Genomic DNA, 21,330 nt, shown 5'->3' on the forward strand with positions numbered 1-21,330 from the left:
TTTCAAATACCCCCACAGCCAAAAGTCACATGGAGTGATGTCCGGGGATCGAGGCGGCCATGCCGTCGGAAAGAACTGACTGATAACCCGGCAGTCATTCGAATAACTGCCTGAATGTTCCCAATCCCTTTTTAAGTGGAATTGGTGGCGCTGCTGTCACGTACGCACCGTAAAATTTGCATAATTCTTTTTACCTGCGTTTACTGCAAATACGACTTCTTTCGGCTCCGCCAGCGTCAAAATTTCCCCTATCGGCAACTTTTGATACTAAAATTTTTTTTCGCGGAAATCATCTCCCCATGCCTTCAAAAGTCTCAATATAAAATTTGGTCTCGTTCCGTTGATTAGTTTTAGCTACAGATGCCTCCAAAGAAGGAAAGTTATTTTATGGCCATCCCGTATTAAAGATCCCAGTTCAAACCAAGTTTTTTTTTTTTTAAAAAAAACACTTTTCTAAACTTTTTTTTTTTTCCCTAATATCAAGCTCTTCGTCGAGAAACGATACAAACTTGTGTCTGAAGTGTTCGCAGTTTTGTAAAGAAAACAACACTTAATGCTTCAATAAGAAACTCAATACAATGTGCGTACTTGTATTGACTTGGCGCTGCTAACCGTCTGATAATATCTTGTTAGTGAATTTTTGTATTGCTCACAGTGTACAAGTTAAAAAAAAAAAAAAAAGTAACTTATCGGAAACTGGTTAATAGAAGAGTGGGATGTTCTTTCAGCGAAGATCGTTATCGCCGCACGAGAAACCTCGCAGCCGCTCCCCCGAGCCCGATTTTGACAGGAAAAGAAGAAAAGAGGAAAGAAGCGATCATGTAAGTATTTTATTGAGTGAAAAGAGGGACAGCACAGCTTTCCCTTGTTTTTAATTGATAACATTTATTTTATTTTTATTTGCAATGAACATTTTTTTTTTTCCCCCTTTCAGAAATTAACACCAACAATGAATCTATTTCCAATTGTTGATTACTTTACTGTTTTCACGTGGCAATAATTTTTGTTTTTCATATCACATGAGACATCGCGTGTTTGCTTTCTGGTGACGTCATCACATCATTCGAGACTTTCTTGTTGATTCACTGCGTTTCTGTTGTTATAGCAATTTCGTGTATTATTTGAAGTTCTTTATTTTTTGATGTATTCGTTTTTTTAAAAAATAGATTGCATTTTAGTGTGATTAAAATATTTAAGGCTTTTTTTTTTTAAATTAGTCATGTAAAAGAAATCGTCTATGGGATAAATAATAAGGAAAGAATTTTATAGCGTTTTATCTTTAATTTCTTAAACTTTAAAAATGCCAAATATGTTTTTAAAACGTAAAATTTGAAAGTCCTCATAGCGTACAACAATTCCACCTTTATTGTGTGATTCAGAACTTCGTCACTATACTATGGCGCGCGCACACACAAGGATCTGTGACAGTGTCAGGAAAGCACACGTATCACTTGTTATCTTCACACTTGTTTGCCTAATTTAAATCATTCCCAGTTTCAACAGCTTTTAGTAAACTTGCTTTGATTCTCAAGCGTTGTTTTCAGCTTGGACACGATCATCCAATCTTCCATCATCTAAACGCTGCACTTATCAGTCACAGATATCCCTAAACCATACCACTGCTGCCATCTACACTCCACACGCACAATATTTTAAAATTGCCGCAAGTTCTACTTCCCCCCCCAATCAACGGGAAAGATAACTTAGTCTTTTTTTTTACATCCAACTGGTGCGCCCCCTAGCGTCCAGTACACAAGGATGGAAGCAAGGAACACCGAACTGTCTCAAAAAATAAAAACTAGTTATGAATATACGCCAGATTTAAATTAGCTTTTAATATAACCTTTTTTTTTTTTTATCTGATATCCTAAGCTCGGTGTCATATTACTCTATTCCTGTATCCATTACTATTTTGCTATCTTTTCCCGACATCAAGCGCGCGCGCTCTCTTGTGCAGTGCGTTCTGTCTTGAAGACAGCAACTTGCAAAATGCCCGATGAAGTTGGCTAATTAAAGAGATAGAAAAGCTGAAGCAAGGGAATAAGAGAAGAAAAGAGTGTGCGTCTGGTTGAGAAGTAATTAGAGGAAGTGTGGACAGAGTGGAGAATGGTGTGGTTAATCCAGCTAATGGTCTTTTTACCCTCAGTCGTATAAAAGAAAAGAAAAACATTTTGAGGATTTGAACTGCAGTCTGCTACTTGCCAAACTGTGCAGTGGACTGATAAAAAGTCTACGCGATGATAATAATAAAAAAAAAAGGGCAGGAGATATCGTTAGTGGTGGATCTCAGGAGGATAAGGTAAACTACGCTCTCTAAAAATATCCGAAATAAACTTAAAAAAAAAAAAAAAAAAAAAAAAAGTTGGGTTACCAACAGGTGCTGCCACCTAGTAGTGTAAAGTTTTCGTCTCCTAACAGAATAAAAATTTCATTAACATTTTTGTTACAACACCCATGAAAGGTTGTAAATCTTTTAAATGTAAGAAATTAAATTAATAAAAATTAATTTAATTTAAATTAATTTCTTTCTTTCTTCATCCATATTTTACCTGAGCATAGCTAATTTCATATCAATTTCCTGTATCCCATAATGCACAGCACACTGTGCATTATGGGATACATTAGGTTTTAATATTATGCAATCTCATCAATGAGAGCTATCAAAGACATATGAAAGTTATCTCGATGATACCGATAATATTTTTATATCTGAGAATATAATTTCTTGACAAGTATAATATATTTACAAAATGAAAGGAAATAGTTTAAATATCCCTCTTTTTTTCTAAAATTATTTTAATATGATAACACACCATTTTTTAACTTGTATATAAAATAATGAGTTGGCATCTACAGCAATTAGTTTCTTTATGGATCTCTTATGGGGTCTGATAAGAAGGAAAAAAAATCCTTTTTAGGACTTCCAGGGTAACGAATGGCAATGCTGTAGCCAATGAAGTTTTAGCTGAGGTTCGGCTATTGCCGTTACCCAGCCATGACAAGAGCTTTTTAGCTCAATAACATTCCATCCACACAGATTTTCTTCATTCAGATGACGGGATAAAGAGTCAGGGACTCAGTCCATCGCCCAGTTCTTTTAAGAACTTAATAAAATAATTTCTTTATGGCGGTGATTGATTCATTCAATCCAATACCCTTTGGAGGGTAATGGATGGCAATGCTGTAGCCAATGAAGTTCTAACTGAGGCTCGGCTATTGCTGTTATCCTCCTGCCATGATCAGAGCTTTAATAGCTCAATAATTTCTTTATCTTTAGGGTAGGAATGACTTTCTTATCAAGATTAAGACTCCAGAAGAATATAAATTATGATCCCAATCGTATATTATTGCAAATATATCCCAATCATATATTATATTATTGCAAATATAATTTCGTGTGATTTTTTTTCTTTATTATTGCAAATATAATTTTTTACGTGTGATTTTTTTTCTTTTTATACACTTCCAAAGAAATCATGTGAATCGTTGAAAATTCCTTGATGGATTCTGTTCGTAGACTTGTCACTGCCTTAAGTGTTCGTTCATAGTTACTAATATATCTGAAAAATTACGGATACAAGGATTTTATTTTATTTTTTCGTCAGAGCATAAGAAATTCATACCCCCCCCCCAACGCAGTCCTTCCTTCACACAAAGTATTTGTTGTAATTCTACAGCTACTGGATGTATTATCTAACCCCCTGGCCCACCCATACTACTGATTGTTGTTATAAGTTTACAATTTTTCGTCAATGGCATTGTCAATAAAAATCATATTCTAACACAATTTGAATTAATCCTGAAATATTGAGATTTTTATACATTTAAGATTCCACATATCGATTTTAACATATTTAAGAACACTGAAAACTTAGGCTTATTGGCAGTTATCGTTATATTAACAATACATGTCTGTTACATATTTACAGGACCATTTGGCCTCCTGGAAAGTTTTTAATTTCAAAATAAATTGGAATTCTGTGAAGTAATTAGGGACTGAGTACAACAGCTTTGCAGAGTTTCTTTTTACTTTGTGTCCTGCACACACACACACACACACATCTAGCTCACGGACTACCTTAAGTTTGAATCCATTCCAATTCAAATTATTTTGGGCCTAAAAAGAGATGTCCCTACTTAAATTATAAGTCTTCTCACTTTATCTTAGTCACTAGAAGTTTCGATAACATTTTAGCTGTTTCGTTTACCGAGCCTCATCAGGTGAAACATGCAGAAAAGCTAAATATGCTGTGCAAGCCACAAAGTTAAAGAGAATACCACACACACACACACACGCTAAATGTAATCTGTGTTGTTTTTGTGTCAATCGTTGATATTGGGCAAGCCAATACAAAATATCAGTGACTCTGATTGGCTATTTTTAACTCATAGGGCATTGACGGAGACAAAAGTGATCAGGAACTGGTCGTCGATGAATCCAATGAGGTTAGGACATTTTGAACTTCTAAACTAACAAGGTGGTTTTGGGTATCAATGTAGCTGGTTGTGGGACTTACTAAGTGAAGCTAGACAGCTTTTTTTTTTTTTTCCAAACTACTAACGATCTGCAATCAGAAAATGCATTGGCTTTTCTTTTTAAAATAAATCCTAATACATGGGCTTTTCTTCGTAAATCTGAGATTCACCTTGTTAGATTTTTCTTAATAAAAGTTTTTATCTTCAAATTTAAATGTCTTTTCTGTCGCATTGTGTTTTTCTTCTATCGCTTTGATTTTGTTGGGGAAAAATAAATTTAAGTTGAATATCATATGTAGAGTTTGATATCATTTGGTTTGTTTAAATGTTACTAGATGGCGCAACAGGAGAATGTTCATAACAGCTAGTATAAGTATTTTTGTTACACTGTGGTGCCATAATAAGTTCTCCAAGGCGTAATGACAAACTTACATAAAAAGATTTATGAGAAAAACTTCGTGTGTAGTTCTTTGTTGGCTCAATGTATATTAAAATGTCTCAAACATCTAGATGGAGAAAGAACAAACATAAAAGGAATCGGGAATACAATAAAAAATGAGCAAAGGTGTAAATCCTATGAAATATGAAGTTGAAGAGCAACATTGTGTGAAAGCTCACTCAGCTATTATTATTCCTTACTACAAAAAAAAAAAAAAAAAAAAAAAAAACCCTAGAAGTAGGAAAGTCCTTGAATTGCGAGAAAAATGTAATATTTAAAACTGTAAGGAACGTTTTGAAGTAGCATCTCATTGGCTTTACATAAGTTATTACTGGTACTGTTAACGCCCTATCTTATAGTGGCGCGCTATCAGACGATAAATTGGGAGTTTGGTACATAGATAGCAACGTAGCCTATATCTGCAATACGATGGGTTATTTCTTACACAGATGAGAATAGCATCCTCCAAGCTACCATTACTCTGCCAGTGCTTTGTTCTCTAAGATATTCCTAACTGCCTTTGACTTTTAGAATGTTTGAGACTGGGATGTGCCTGTGGTCCATGAAAAACTTCATTTGTAGAAGATGCATGACTACTGACAGTCCTTTTTGATGACATCACATGGATCTTATACTAAGTGATACTACATTATTATTTCATCAAAGATAATGAAGTGGAATTTTAAGTTAGCATTATTGGATACAAATTTATGTGTTTCAGATTCTTATTGTTACCGAAACAATCATAAGGCTAGCATTTAAATTAGACACACTTTGTGCAATCTTTACTACTCTGAAGGACATTAATAACATCCAAAAAGAAGGTACAAGTTTTCTCAACTGGACCAAAATCATTATCTTGGCTTTCTTGGAGAACAAAATCCATGAAATATCAAAGACGTCTGTAAGCATCATCTTGAGAGTATTTCTAATTCTCTAGCCAGAAAAATCAAATGATTTAGTTTTTTTCCTTCAGAAAAAGCAATAATCCCATTTGTAATCTTTAGTAACAAGTAAAAAATAAAAAAAAAAGGCGCAACTTAATCTCACATAAATGCGATTTAGTATTAAATATAGGATGATATATTTAGACTCTTTAATATTGTATTTTGTTGGTAGATTTATATCAGCAACTTTTTCCCCTTTTCCTGTTTAGGATCCAATCTCTCCACCCAATGGTTTGCTTTCGCCAAGAGAAAACGGAACGGATCGTTTCATGAAGAAGGATCGACCTCCAAGTCGTAGCGAATCTTCATCTAGTAGGAGTACTCCAGTATTACCTAAGCAGAAAGACATGGTTAGTAATTGTTTCTGAGGATATCAAAGCTATTGCGCCAAATTTAAAGTAATAAAGCCGTTTCTTGGGGGGTGGGGAGAAGAAATCGCTTTGGACACATTTTATATATGAAGTATTGCCGACAGTTTTTTTGTCCGACGTTTTTATAAAAATGTCATTTTTATTATAAATTTATAAAATTTTAATAAATTAATACTTTTTGGTCCTGTAAGTGTAATTTGTTTTTTGTCCCGGACGTTCTTAAAAATATTTTAATAAAAAATTTTAAGGGCGCGAAGTTAAAAAAAAAAAATGACTCGTGCTTTTTTGTTTCTAATGTTAATTTTATCATATTAAAATTTTATTAATTTTTTTGCCTAAAGTTTTTACGAAAATGTCGGAAAAAATTTTTGCTTCGAACGTTTCAATAAAGATATTTTTATTTAAAAAAAATGAGAAAAAAAATAATAAAATTTTAATATGATAAAATTAACATTAGAAACAAAAAAGCACGAGTCATTTTTTTTTAATAACTTCGCGCCCTTAAAATTTTTTATTAAAATATTTTTAAGAACGTCCGGGACAAAAAACAAATTACACTTACAGGACCAAAAAGTATTAATTTTTTAAACTTTAAATTTTTAATTTTAAAAACTTCGTGGGCAATTTTTTTTTTTTTTTTTTTTGTCTCGGATGTTCTTAAAAATATTTTAATAATTTTTTTTAAGTGCGAACGTTTTTATCATATTAAAATTTTATTCATTTTTTTGTCTAAAGTTTTTACGAAAATGTCGGAAAAAATTTTTTGCTTCGAACGTTTCAATTAAGATATTTTAATAAAAAAGAAAAAATTCGAAACAAAAAAATTATAAAAACGTCACGGACAAAAAAAAATTTTTTTTTGTTCAGGACGTTTTTATTAGAATTTTTTTTGTCCTTGACATTTTAATAATTTTTTTTTTCGGACAAAAAATTTAATATTTTTTGTCCGAAAAAAAAATTTCTCAGGTACCATTTTAAAATTTAAAAAAATGTCGCAGACATTTTTATACAACATTACCATAACAACCATTGTTCTACAGTGAATACGTGTAACAACTCTAATGACGCGATGTAATGGGAATTTAGTTCCAAAAATGCTTTCCTTAAGTAGTCGCTTTAGTATACTCCTATTTCCCCATACTCTTATCAACGATCTCTGTTGCAAGAATCTTGGAGACCCCATTACTCTTCAGTCTTTGCTGAGCTAGCCATCTTGTTACCTCATTAAGCCTAAGACATAGTTGACTTAGCGTACTGCTCAGGGTGGGAGTCATGGGCTTTTCCAAGGCCTCCGTGATAATGTCAGGTGTTCTTAATAAATTATCTTGGCAGATAGCACATCCCTGTGTGTACAGGCGATGATGTATGGCCGCACATCTGCAACAGAGTTGGTTTTCAGGTCACTTACAATAGAGAGCTTTTCTAAATAATAAGGACACCCTTGTTGATTCTAAATCTCCGCTGTAGCAATCGTGAAAAGACACTTGAACTATTCTACCGCATACTGTTAACGCACCGTCTTTGTTTCTGCTAATAGTTCAGTGTTAATTAATGAAGTGACTCTTTTAAAGTCATGCAACTGTGAGCCATAGATTATGCTGCGCTGTAGTTGCGTGACGTTTTAAAAATGTTTCAGTAGGACAACAGTATCAGTCAAATTTTTAATGTTTTTTTTTTTTTTCAGAACGAAAAGCCATTAACACCAGTTCCAAAAGCAGTGACCCCGACCAGCTCGCGGTCTTCGCCATCAGGTCCAAAGGTACAGCCAAAACCTCCACAGTTAGGTAAGGCCATTGAAATATTATACGTTATTATTCCTATCTACTATTGAAATAAAAATCATTTTTGTAAATGAATTCATATCCTAAGGGCATAAAATTTTACCCTAATAAAAGGATAACGTTTTCTGAGGGGGGGGGGGGTTCTAATCCACTTATTAATGAGGGATAAAGAATCCCAAAGGAACTTAGCTACAAAGTTTCTCATCTTCTCGATTTCACTGTAGGGACAGGTAAACGAGCCACAAAGTCAATGGATTTGATATGGTCATTGCTTGAAGAGAAAAAAAAAAAAAAAAAAAAAAAAAAAGATTAAAAAAAAAAAAGATACCTTAGTTCAAATACCAGTGTTATTGGCCGAGGATACTGTGCAACCTGTTGGTCTAATTTCCAGACCAGTAGGCTGTGTTTTCGAACTTCCACTATGACATGAATTTTTAAATCTCTCTAAGTGGTAGATGAATTTACATCCTGGCGTGACACCACCTTCTTTATTAAGACATGTAGTGACTGGATCGTGTTTTGTATCCAGATTTTAAACTCAGTTCATCCCCAGCATTGTTAATGTAGCATAGGGTTCTATCATCGGACTAAGTTCCTTATTGGGTATCTTTGGGTACTAATGTACTGTGAGTTTGACCTTCCGTATGTAGGATTGATGTAAAAAAAAAAAAAGAGGGGGAGGGGGGGGTAACGTTCTCAGGAAACCCTGGGATTCTCACCCTGCAAAACAAACTGGCCAGAAAACACACAATTAAGATAGAATTTGGCAGTGACTGAAATCAAAACCAAGCCTTTGGATGATAGTATAAAGAGTCAGGAGATCCAAACTTAATTTTTCGTTAATAAAATGAATAAAAAAAATATATATATAGGAGGTGGAATTGTTAGGTTTTTAAAACCTCATTGTTCGAAACATAAAGTCCATTGTCAGCATCGCTGAGTCCAAAGTTTGAAGTCAAAATAGGTTAACTGGTTAAATTATGAAACACGAGAATCATATTAAGATTCGAGCAGTGATTACAGACAAGAAATTAACGGCAATTTTTTTAAAATTTGTTAGCGAAAACTACCTGGTGATGCGTCCAGATATTGGTGCGAAATATCTGTTTAGTAAGGGGAAAAAAAAAACATCAAAATTATAAACGCCCTGGCAGGGAAGAAGAGAAATTTTCATTGTTTCATTAAAGGCATGAAATTTTGAATAAAGGCACTTGGGTGGATCACATTGAGCAATGTGATCCACCCGAGCAATCTTATTCTTGCTATGGTCAGATAAATGATCATAGCAAGAATAAGAAAATATTGGGATACGAAGAGATTGAAAAAAAGTATAAGACGGCCTGATTGGCCGTCATGGATGTTTTGTAATTGTCTTTAAATGAGAGATAAATTTGATCGTACTGTGTGATACAATCACCATGATTATTTGGAGGCCTGAAGTGGTTTAAACAAGTCCCGTGTTTGGTTTGAAGAGCAGGATTCATGATTATGTCAAAATAAATAAAATTAAGAAAATCCGTAACCCATTCACGGTACTAATGCATTATAGTTTACAACCTTTTGTGCAGGAGAATCATATCTGGAAAAAAAATGCCTAAAAGATGACTAAAATTTTATTAAGAATATGAAAGTAAATTATATATTAGACAATATAACTAAATATAAATTTCATTGCATGAAGTATCTGAATGAAACAGCAAGTTATGATAAGACACCTTTTTATTTATTACTAATAACTTGTTAATAAACAAAACTTTATTATTCGTGATGTTATTTCGTGTTATTTCTGTTCTGCTTCTCAATATGGACGATTGAAAGAAAAAAAACTTAAAATTCTTCAAATGTGACGAATTACGTTTAGTTATGTTGAGTTCATTAGCATTTATCTACAAGTAATCCCCTTCAAATTAAGAGCAAAGCATCTTTAATTGTATCATTTCTTTCTTAAAGAACAAAAACATTTCCTATGGCGTTTTATTCATCCAAAAATCGTCTTAATCCATGCTTTTTTTTTTTTTTGTTTGTGTCAATGTATTTAGCAATCTTTTACCCTTGTTTTAATTGTGCTTTCCTTGCCAATTAACTACGTTAATTAGAGAGGTTTGCTTTTTATCTATGGTACGGGATAAGTCTCACTTAATTCTAATACTTTCAATAATTTCAAAACATTATCTGCTTAAAAAGCTGGTTCCAAATTAGCGTATACACTAATAGCACATCTTGGAAAAATAAAGCAGTCTTGGGTATTATGTTAAAATATCTAATCCGTTGTGTGTGCGTGTGTAAGACGGGCAGAATATATTGAAAGACTTAATGAATGAAAAACATCCTGATACTTAAGAAGACATGGTCTGGAAATCTGCAGCTAAATGACAAAAAAAAAAAAAAAAAGAAATTAAATAAAAAAGAAGAAACAGGATTATAAAAGATAATCCTTAAAAGATTTATAAAATGTAGCAAGGAACTATTAGAGGATTGTTTTGCAAGAATCTTTTTTCCAAAAGGGAAATTCTCATGATAGTATTTCTCCTAATGCTTTACTCAAGAAAGGATCACTTAAAGAACTTATAAAGTCTCTTCTTTTCATGATATAAAGCTCCTTATTGCATATATTAATCCTTGCTTTTTTTTTTTAAATTTCTGTTTTCATCTTTAAGGTTTAATGTATCTATATTAGTCTGTATGTTTGTCAGGAGGAAACTAAAAATATTTAATTGCTTTTAATTTTTTTTTATGACTAATTATTAGATTTTAAAATTCTATTAAATAAACATGGAAAGGATCAGTGACAATTATTAAAATATCGTTTCGCAATAGTATTCTTCGTCCCTTTAAGCCAGTCCTTATAAGGACTGGCTTAAAGGGACGAAGCAAGAATGCTTTTAATCTTCCCCGTTATCTGTAGAGGACGGTGTAGGGATAAGGTGTTATTGAGCTATTAAAGCTCTGATCAAGGCAAGAGTAACAGCAATAGCCGAGCCTCAGTTAGAGCTTCATTGGCTACAGCATTGCCATCCAAGGGCGTTAATCACCGCATCTCACGGTGGATTCACCCTACCTAGTGATGATTTGTTCTTAAAGTTCTTAAAAGAACTGGGAGATGGACTGAGTCCTTGACTCTTTATCCCGTCATCTGAATGAAGATAATCTGTGTGGATGGAGTGTTATTGAGCTAAAAAGCTCTAGTCATGGCTGGGTAACGGCAATAGCCGAGCCTCAGTTAAAACTTCATTGGTACAGCATTACCATTTGTTACCCTCTCACCCTGTGATGATTTGTAATAACTTTGGTCCAACTTGGCAGACTTTTATTTGAAAAAAGAAATGGTGTATTAAGAATCTTCTACTAAAATTTGACAATTTATGTAATTTTGGCTTCATTTGATTAGTTTTCACTGTCATTTTTTTGAAATGGTATAAAATTATAAACGATAATTGATATACGTGCAGTTGTCATGGTAATCAATGACGTCATTATAGAACTATTGCTAACATGTTGACGTATTTGTTGGTATGTGAAGCCAGTTGATTTTATTTGTAGCGTATAATTTCGATCATTTCGAACCGTTTTGTCACTAAAATGGCCCATTTTAAACTAAAATTAAGACCACTCGATACATCCTAAAGATTCTGAACAACAAGATAACATTAATAAATTTTTGTAATAATCCCAAATACGAATTTGAATTAATACAAATTCTGGTTAACATCGATTGAAATGAGGAGTGTGTATATTTGTATGTAAATATTTTTTTACAATTAAAATATGGTAGGTTGAAAAATGTTTCCTATTTTATTATAATATAATATCTATGCATTGATTTCTTACGCAGCTATATTAAGACACTATGAGGTCACGTTTGTGAAAAACTATGTCTGAATTAAAATTTTTTATTAAGAATATGAAAGTAAATTATATATTAGACAATATAACTAAATATAAATTTCATTGCTTGAAATATCTGAATGAAACAGCGAGTTTATGATAAGACACCTATTATTTATTACTATTAACTTTTTAGTAATTCTATTGATAATTTTTTAATCATAGTGACGGAAGATCAATCGACCGTGAAATGCGGTGATTGATTCATTCAATCGAATACCCTTGGAGAGTAATGGATGGCAATGCTGTAGCCAATGAAGTTCTAACTGAGGCTCGGCTATTGCTGTTATCCTCCCGCCATGATCAGAGCTTTAATAGCTCAATAACACCTTATCCCTACACTGTCCGCTACAGATAACGGGGAAGATGAAAAGCATTCTTGCTTCGCCCCTTTAAGCCAGTCCTTATTTACATTTATTTATTTATTTAATCATAGTTATCGAAAGATTACGAAGGTATCCCAACCTTCATCAATTGATTTCAAGGTGGAAGACATTGTTCCTGAATAGTTCGTATTTACACTTTTGTTTGTATTTTAAAGTGAAACCACCCAATACTTCTGGCTTGTGTGTGTGGGTGTGAGACCCGTCCGGCCTCATCTTTGCGGTTCCTTCAGAGGACTCAGCCGGACAAATTTAAAATACATTTTCCTGTCATTGCTTCAGTAACGAAGCAAGCTAATTGAGCTACAATTAGGTGCTAAGCTGTTAAAATTCAGCCAATATTCTAATTCATCACGTGGAAGAAGGCCCTTGAATGGAGCACTGAAGCTTGCGGCACTCATCCATTCTCCTTCATTATAACGAACGCCTCATTAACGAAAATCAATTAATGTTCGCATGAACCGTTCTTCTAGCAACCGATAGCATCACCTCGCTCCTCGTATCCCGTAGCTTCTCGCTTAAATTATGTACAAGTACTCGGTTGTACCGAACATGTTGGCGCACTTCTCTCTTCCTTTCCTTTCCTTCTTACCCGCCTCCCCCCCCCTCCCAGTCTCCCCACCCGACTTGGCGGGGGGTTAATTGTAAATGATGGTTATACATGTTGACTACATGGTTGGCAAGGCATTGCATGCACGTCTCTTGTAAAGCAGTTTACCGGCTGTTGTCTTGGCCGTACGATCATTGTTAAAGAGCAATTGAGCGAGTGCAGTTTTGGTCGGGTATTCCTTAAATATGTTTATCACATTTTTTCTTTTTTTTTTTTTCTTCTTTTAGGTCCTTATCCATACCCAGTTCCTAGTGGGTCTGCCCCTCAACCGTGCGTGCCTGCTGACCTCAGCTCTAATGGTTCTGCCTACCCCCAGAGGGTTCCTCATAACTCCTCTCCTCCTACTCTCAATTCGTATGCTAGGCCATTGGTGAGTATTTAATATTAGCTTTTTTAGGCCTAGATTTTTAATTGTTTTCATCTGTGATTTGTGCATAGCTTTAATGTCGTTTTTTTTTTAGGTTAGCTACGATTCCCATTCCACGATGAGGGCGCCCCCTTTCGGCACGATACCAGGTGGCAAGCCGTAAGTATTTAGTCTTATTTAGATATGGTTTAGGATTTTATCTTTTTCTCTTATGGTTTTTTTTTTCTTTCCAAAATGCTTTAAAAAAAAAAAAATTTTTTTTTCTTTCTTTTTTTCAGGGCATGCTCGTTCCACGTGAGTGCCGACGGCCAGATGCAACCTGTGCCTTTCCCTCCTGACGCCCTAATAGGACCTGGTATACCTAGGTGTGCCCGTCAGATGACTACTCTTAGCCATGGAGAAGTGGTTTGTGCCGTGACGATCAGTAATCCAACTAAGTTTGTCTACACCGGTGGAAAAGTGAGTGCGCTTCTGTTGACTCAATTGGAGATTGAAATCGAAATATTAAAAAAAAAAAAAAAAAAAAAAAAAAATCAAGAAATATATTGACTAAAATAAAGAGCCAAAAGACTTCAGTTCGGCGATACAAAAATGATAAAAAAAAATCAAGTGGATACTAAATCCAGCATTATTTCAAAGCCGAATACCCGACCGAGAGTTCGCTTACCAAAAATACTTCTCCGACGTTTCAAGTTTCTTAGTATTGAAAGAGTTTCTGCCTGGTCTCTTGACGAAAACCAACCACTTCGCCACAGCTGTCAGGCCAGTGGAACCTTATTAAAATGGACCAATAGGAGGCGAATGGACGCTTGTGCATTGCGGTCATGTTTCCTATAAGATCCGCGCTAGGGCAACTTGTAAATGCCGGCGAATGTATTCTCGTAAAGCTCTTTGGTCAACTTATTTTTACGAAACTTTCATCGTTTTTACATTCGACTTTGAAATAATGCTGGATATTTAATATCCACTTGATTTTTTTATCAAGAAATATATATATATTTTTTTTTTTTGAAATTCTGCAGCGCAATCAGAAAAACGAATCTGCCCTTTGGATGGAAAGTTTATTTAGCCTTCAGTTCAAAAACTTGGTTTTTCAAATGAAGAAGACTTTAATGAGTCTCATGCGGAGTGGTAAAATTCCCATTTCAAAATTTCAAGTTTTGACAAAACAGAGAGAGAGAGAGAAAGAGAGAATGCACAGAATTAGCTGGGACCGTCGTACTTCCCCAGCAGTTTTGACAAAATCGATATCAAAACTCTCGCTACTTCACGCGATAATACCGGTTCGGATAAGGAACACAAAATGGCAACAGCTGTCTGCTGCACTCGCATTAATCGTAAGCCAGAAAATCTTGGATAGTTATAAACTCAACAATCGATCGTAACACAGGCTAGACACCGACTTCTAAAAGTTAAGATTAACAGTTTTGTCTGCTTTCTTTCTTCAATTAAAAGACAATACATGATTTTTAATTTAAAAAAAATTAAAAGTATATTAATATGGGATTATAAGTTCTTCTAGTATCTCTATATCATGACATCTGCTATAGAAGACTAGTTAGGATTTGTTCGTCAGTTACTGACAGATATAATAAACGCACGCATTCCTATTTAAAATCTTTGCATTCTTGGCCAACTAGAAAAATCTTACTTCCCTCTTACGTTAATCAAGATATAATTTTATCCAAGGGCGACTCGTGCATAGGCACTGCGGAACTGCAGCATCCCCAATTTTTCTCGATATATAAATACATTTGCTTGTAATATTTAATTTTATCATCAACAATCCTGTACAATTCTCTTATTTTGTATATAAAAAATAAAAATCCATCCTGTAGCACCTAGGAGGTCAAAGGACGCGAGCAGCACTGTGTTTACCACAGTGTCATATTGCTACGCGCGCAAGCATATGCACGTCATAGTGAGATGCGAGCTATTAGCGTAATGCGGCACTGTCCGTCACGCAGTTCCACTGTTGTTTACATGCAGTTTGCGCCAGTAGTAGAGTGTTCGTAGTGCTTATCGTGTTTACTTCGTCTCTTTAAATATTTGGACATTACAATTAAAGACATAACATTTGTTATAGTTTTTATTTTAGAACATTATTGGGGTTATGATAATGGATTTTATTTTTAAGTAATTTTGAATTATACCAAACTGTATAATTTTATCAATAATAAACAATATTTTTTCATGAAACAAAACAGGAATATATTTTAATTTTGAATTATACCAAACTGTACAATTTTATCGATAATAAACAATATTGTTTCATGTTTATTTTTTTTTTTTTAATTTTTACCATAATTTTGATATTTTATCCAAACACGTGTATATGTGTTTGGATAAACATACATACATATACATACACACTGTACTTACAGTGTGTATGTATATTTCGAAAGTTGCAGCACCCCCACGATTTCAAGCCACGAGTCGCCACTGATTTTATCGTAATAAACGTTTATTGAATAAAATGAATAAATATAAGCTTTTCTATTTAAATATTTTACTGTACCGGCTCGGTTGTTTTTGGATTTACGGTCGCAAAGCAACTAGGCTTCTAAGGCTATGTATGATGACGTGTTTAGGTGGTTTCCGGGATGAAAAACAAAGAGTGTATTTGAATCCCCAGATCTTTCCAAACAAAGGGCATCGTCCTTACTAACTGAGCTATGGAGGGCCTTATTGTACAACAATCACCTAAGTTTTCTTTAGTAGCTTCTCACTTCATGTATGATTTTATGAGTGTTTCCTTGTCTTAGGTTTTTTTTTTTTTTTTTTTTTTTATAACTATGACAATTCTAAAAACATTCTGTGGAATGTCATAGCTAACGCCTTTCCTTTAACGTAGATTACAGTTATCTCACTCGTTCCTATTACGAACGCGTCAAACACCTTAATAAAAAGCAATGCTCCTAACACACGAACGTCTAGCAAAAAGGGGCTGAGCTGGCGAAAATACCGATAAACAGAATCTGATTCAAATTCCTTGTTCCCAAGATCCCTGAAGTGGGACTGTTGCCGAACGTACTGAGAAAATATTAACGCCTATGAATATATATATATATTTTTAATAATTAATTTCAGCTGAGTTAGCAACCTCCTCCTTCCATAAAAATGGACAAACCAACCAGAGATCGCACACAGATGACACAGGATATTTCTTCGTTCCGTGGCTGTAGTTTCAATGATCGTGAAATAAGGGAAAATTTAAGCCTATAGGAACATATATTCCTGTTCTCTGCTCTCAAAAAAAATAAAAATAAAAATCAGTCTTCTTACTTTGCCGAACTCGTACAACCAATGAATATTATGCTGCTTTTCCTCCGATTTTTAATCATTTGTCCCAGCTTGTACTGCTATATAATTTTGTCTATTTTTAAAACATTTTTTTATTTTCGACGTGTATCTCAACATCAGTAATTGCATTGACGAGAAAATTTGTAGACGTCAATTTTTTTTTTTTTTTTAAACTTCCCTTGGTGATTATTATTCCTTTATGACCTCAGGGTTATTTTTTTCTTTCGGGGAAAAAGGGGGACGAAAATAGAAGGAAAAAGGATGTGCAAAGAATTGGTAAACGATTGAGATTTAAATATTGACGCAATTTCATGTTTGCATAATTATATGCACGTGAGCCCCCCCCCCCCGAGTTTTAACCACTAGTATAAAAGTCGTTTTTTTTTTTCTACTTTATTACAAGGGGTTTTTTTAGATGGTGATAGCCATCATACGGTTAAGAAGTGAGATTTAAAAAAAAAAAAAAAAAATTGATGAATATCCCACACACCTGTTCACAAGATCCTTGAAGTCTTGGACTGTTGCCAAATGTACTGAGAAAAGATTAAAACCTATTAATTATAACCTAAGTACTTGGGATGAGAACAACTTCCTCCTTTTAATGGTCTTTTTTTTTTTCCCTTCTCACAGGGATGTGTGAAAGTATGGAACATCACTCAACCCACGACCAGGAGCCCTGTATTTCAACTCGACTGCCTAGTAAGTTTTACATTCCTAATTATATGTATTTTAAAATGAAAAATGTATCTATTAATTGAAATTTAAAAAAAAAAAAAAAGTAGCAATTTTTTTTTTTACTCAATTTTCATACTTATTTTAATATCTTCAAGCGATGCCTTTTTGTTTCTGTTACCATAGCAACGAGACAGCTATATTAGGTCGTGCAAATTGTTACCAGATGGTCGGACGTTAATTGTTGGTGGTGAAGCCAGTACGATATGTATTTGGGACTTAGGAACGGTAAGTTGAAGTAAGAATTATTTATAGAAGTGTAAAATGATATCGTGAATTTAGTGGGAAAGGTGACTTAAATTGGATTATGCCAACACATTATGTTTAAAAAGTAAACATTAAAATCTGCCATTTTCGTCCATCTGTTTCAATACAGCTAGCTTCTGTTCCCCTGGCGCACGCACGCCTACACACACACACACACACACACACACACACACACTCCCGTTTTTTAATATCAATACTATCTGAGTATGAAGTTATTCTAATACTTCGTTGGTAACTCGCCAAGAGGATGCTGATGTGCTTTGTCACAAAATGCTGTTACAACAGATTTTATCCATCTGATGGGATAACAGAATTATGTTGTTTGAATTAAGTAGGAAGTAAGAGCGTAGGTCAGATTTAAGGAAAGTAACTTGGGAATTTAAGGAAAGTAATATTAATATATAGTAGTAGTTTCTGATTTAAAATGAAATTGAGTTTAAGCTGCCTTCTGATTTATTTTCCAATGTTTTGAGTTATTTGATCTGTGAACCAAAATATATATACAATACATAATTAAGACCCAATTATTAAGTTGCATCTGTTATAAAAATATAATTTTTTTTGGCTAGATGGATGAAGCAAAAATGCTTTAAATATTCCCCGTTATCTGTAAAGAAAATGTATAGATAGGGTAAAAAATAGCTAAAAGCTCTGCAATAGCCGAGCCTCAGTTAGAACTTCATTGGCTACAGCATTGCTATCCATTACCCTCCAAGGGTATTAATCACCGACTGTTTAAGTAAAGGTGATCTCTAGGCCACTCCATAGTGGGCGAAAGACCGTCCATATCTCAGCGTTGGTTCCGCTCAGTGACGGGCTCCCCCACCACCGAGCAGAACCGCTCAAATTCCGAAGAAAATCATTCACCGACAAAGCCCCTCAGCGGGCCGTGCCGGAGAACACTTTCCCCGAAGACTCAAATTGCTCCCTTTAGGCAAAAACCTTAAGAGAGCGAACTCAAAACTCTCGAATCTCAGCGCCCAAGGGGGTAACAGCAACAACCGAACATCAGTTAAACTTCATTGGTACAGCACATTGCCATCCATTACCCTCCAAGGGTATTAATCACCGCATCTCACGGTCGATTCAAAACCAACGAACCGATTTATTTTAAGTTTTTAAGAGAACTGGGCGATGGACTGAGTCCTTGACTCTTTATCCCGTCATCTGAATGAAGAAAATCTGTGTGGATGGAGTGTTATTGAGCTAAAAAGCTCTAGTCATGGCTGGGTAACGGCAATAGTCGAGCCTCAGTTAAGACTTCATTGGCTGTATGTAGCATTGCCATTTGTTACCCTGGAAGTCCTAAAAAGGACTTTGGGATCTAAACCCTTCATTATTTGCCAATTTATTTTCATTAGACTATGATGTTAATATTACGGAATGTTTTAATACTTTTAAAGGTGTATACTACTTTTTTTTAAATTTTAGAAAATATTTTAATTATTTAAAAAATAGAATTAAAATTGATAAATAAATATATATCGCATTACTTTTTCTAATAAATAAATTTGATTAGTAAACATTTAGGGTTAGACAATACATCAAATGACAGTATAACAACTTTTGTATAGATAGACACCAATTTGATACACTAATCTCTAAATTACTAAAATACGAATGCAGAAATTGGAGTAAAATTGTTGTTAGATTTGTTAATGTTAATATTGATCGAAGATGTCTTCAATTTCGATAAAGGTTACGTCTTTTTTTTTTCTTAGCCTACACCTCGTATTAAGGCCGAGCTAACATCCAGCGCTCCTGCATGTTATGCGTTAGCTATTAGTCCAGACTCCAAAGTATGCTTCAGTTGTTGTAGTGATGGTAATATTGCAGTGTGGGACCTTCACAATCAAAACTTAGTCAGGTACGTACACATCATGTAAAACACATCATTCAAAAAAAAAAAAAAAATCGATTAACTTTTTACATCTGAACGCTATATGTAATTTGCATAAAGTCTTTGAAATAATTAGTCTTAAGTGCAAAATTATTAATGGTAGTTTAAAAAAAAAACATAACTAATAACTTGTATTTTATCTCATCATAGGCAGTTTCAAGGTCATACAGATGGCGCCAGTTGTATTGACATTTCTAGTGATGGAACTAAGCTATGGACCGGTGGCTTGGATAATACTGTTAGGTCATGGGATCTCCGCGAGGTAAGAAAAATTAATGTTTTGCCAACTAAATTAGTTGTGAAAGGGCCCATTTCTAAAAATAACCCGCTAAGCAATAATAGAAATATAAATGTGTGACTATAACCTTTAGTAATTAGCTTTTGGTATTAAAAAATAAGATAATTGCATGTACCTCAGCATAGAAAAAAAGCATTGCCAAGGAAACCAGCAGGACAACTACACTGCTTCCTTCTTCCGTCATGCGCATGCGAATAGGAAAATTGTATTTCAAGAGTTAGGGAGTTAAGTTCTGATTACATCGTCTGCCGTTTATTAGTTGGAAATGATAGTTTGTACTTTGAGGGGGCGAAGTTAATTTCGACAGAAAATAACTTCGCATCTTAATCTAAACAATCTTGTGCATGGGGAAAGTGCAACCAGCTCCACCTCGCGGAGAAATTGTGAACTAAATTTTTACCACGCACCCTAGGAATAATTTTTTTATTACAAAAAATTATTAAATTAAATTTTCTCATTTTTTGGTCAGCTACTTTTTTAATAACTGGGTCTGCACAAAATCCATTAATTAACTTTTATGTTAAAACAAAAACAGTAATTATATTTTTCTATTAAAATTATTGTATTTTTTTTTTTCAGGGAAGACAGTTGAAACAGCACGACTTCACTTCCCAGATATTTTCCTTAGGTTACTGTCCCACTGGAGAATGGTTAGCCGTAGGGTAAGTTGACTTCTGTTCATCAAGATTTAAACGGGAAGTAATTTGGAATGACTACTTTGGGTGAAAATAAAGATTTCAATAATTAAAGATTTCTTTTTTAATTAAAAATTAAAATTTTCAATAAATAATTTTTAAAAAAATGTTCTTGAATTTTTTTTTTTTTTTTTCATTAAAAGTTGCGCATGTGGACCACAAATGTCTATGTAATCTTCCTTATTTCTTATTCTTATTTTTTTTTTTTTTTTAATTTGTGTAAGCGTATTTAAAAACAAAACGCATCAGTTACTATTTCTCAAGATGTAATTCGGCCAAAAATCGCGAATCGTATCATTTATTCCATTCAAATAATATTAATGACAATAATAAACAAATAAAAAAAAATTAATTTGTGACATCCGAATCGAGTTCCTAATTATAAACATCAAGGCGCTAAACGTACTCATTAAAAGCTTTTTTTTTTTTTTTTCATGATGACTCTTAAGCTAAGCCTTTATTTATTCTTTAGCAAAACACGGGATTATTTCTTTTACAGAGTAAAATTGTGTAAACAGTCTTAAGCAAGTAAAAACGTCAACTCCTTTTCAAGTTTTTGTTTATATTTTGAAGATTTGCAAGTAATACAACTTAGGATATTAATAACTTGTTCGTAATTAGAGTATTTATTTATTTTTTCTTGTAGAATGGAAAGCAGCAACGTTGAAGTCCTCCATTGTACTAAATCAGATAAATATCAACTTCATTTACACGAAAGTTGTGTATTGTCATTAAAATTTGCCTATTGTGGGAAGTGGTTTGTTAGTACAGGCAAAGACAATCTTCTGAATGCATGGAGAACGCCCTATGGTGCTAGCATATTTCAGGTAAGTTGTTTTCTCTATTTCTACAATCAATTTCACGTCCGAAAATCGT

The 21,330-nt window shown here is 33.9% G+C and overlaps 1 protein-coding gene across 2 annotated transcripts in view; it reads left to right on the top strand.

The window, feature by feature from the left end:
• Positions 1-21,330, top strand: part of LOC150107722 (transducin-like enhancer protein 4) — a 113,180-nt gene that overhangs the window by 89,645 nt on the left and 2,205 nt on the right. Inside the window, exons 11-23 of one of the 2 annotated variants that reach the window (XM_090392026.1) lie at positions 729-821; positions 4,393-4,446; positions 6,072-6,212; positions 7,918-8,017; positions 13,120-13,262; positions 13,354-13,418; positions 13,538-13,718; positions 17,193-17,261; positions 17,421-17,522; positions 19,283-19,428; positions 19,612-19,723; positions 20,339-20,421; positions 21,101-21,281. In XM_090392026.1, coding sequence (XP_090248152.1) covers positions 729-821; positions 4,393-4,446; positions 6,072-6,212; positions 7,918-8,017; positions 13,120-13,262; positions 13,354-13,418; positions 13,538-13,718; positions 17,193-17,261; positions 17,421-17,522; positions 19,283-19,428; positions 19,612-19,723; positions 20,339-20,421; positions 21,101-21,281 — 1,470 coding nt within the window. The remainder of the gene's footprint in view (positions 1-728; positions 822-4,392; positions 4,447-6,071; positions 6,213-7,917; positions 8,018-13,119; positions 13,263-13,353; positions 13,419-13,537; positions 13,719-17,192; positions 17,262-17,420; positions 17,523-19,282; positions 19,429-19,611; positions 19,724-20,338; positions 20,422-21,100; positions 21,282-21,330) is intronic. The other variant, XM_090392027.1, reaches the window with a different exon arrangement.

The sequence above is a fragment of the Typopeltis vanoorti genome, chromosome 4 (assembly GCF_054136105.1).
Source record: "Typopeltis vanoorti isolate ZY-2024b chromosome 4, IOZ_Tvanoo_1.0, whole genome shotgun sequence".
Classification (NCBI taxonomy): domain Eukaryota; kingdom Metazoa; phylum Arthropoda; class Arachnida; order Uropygi; family Thelyphonidae; genus Typopeltis; species Typopeltis vanoorti.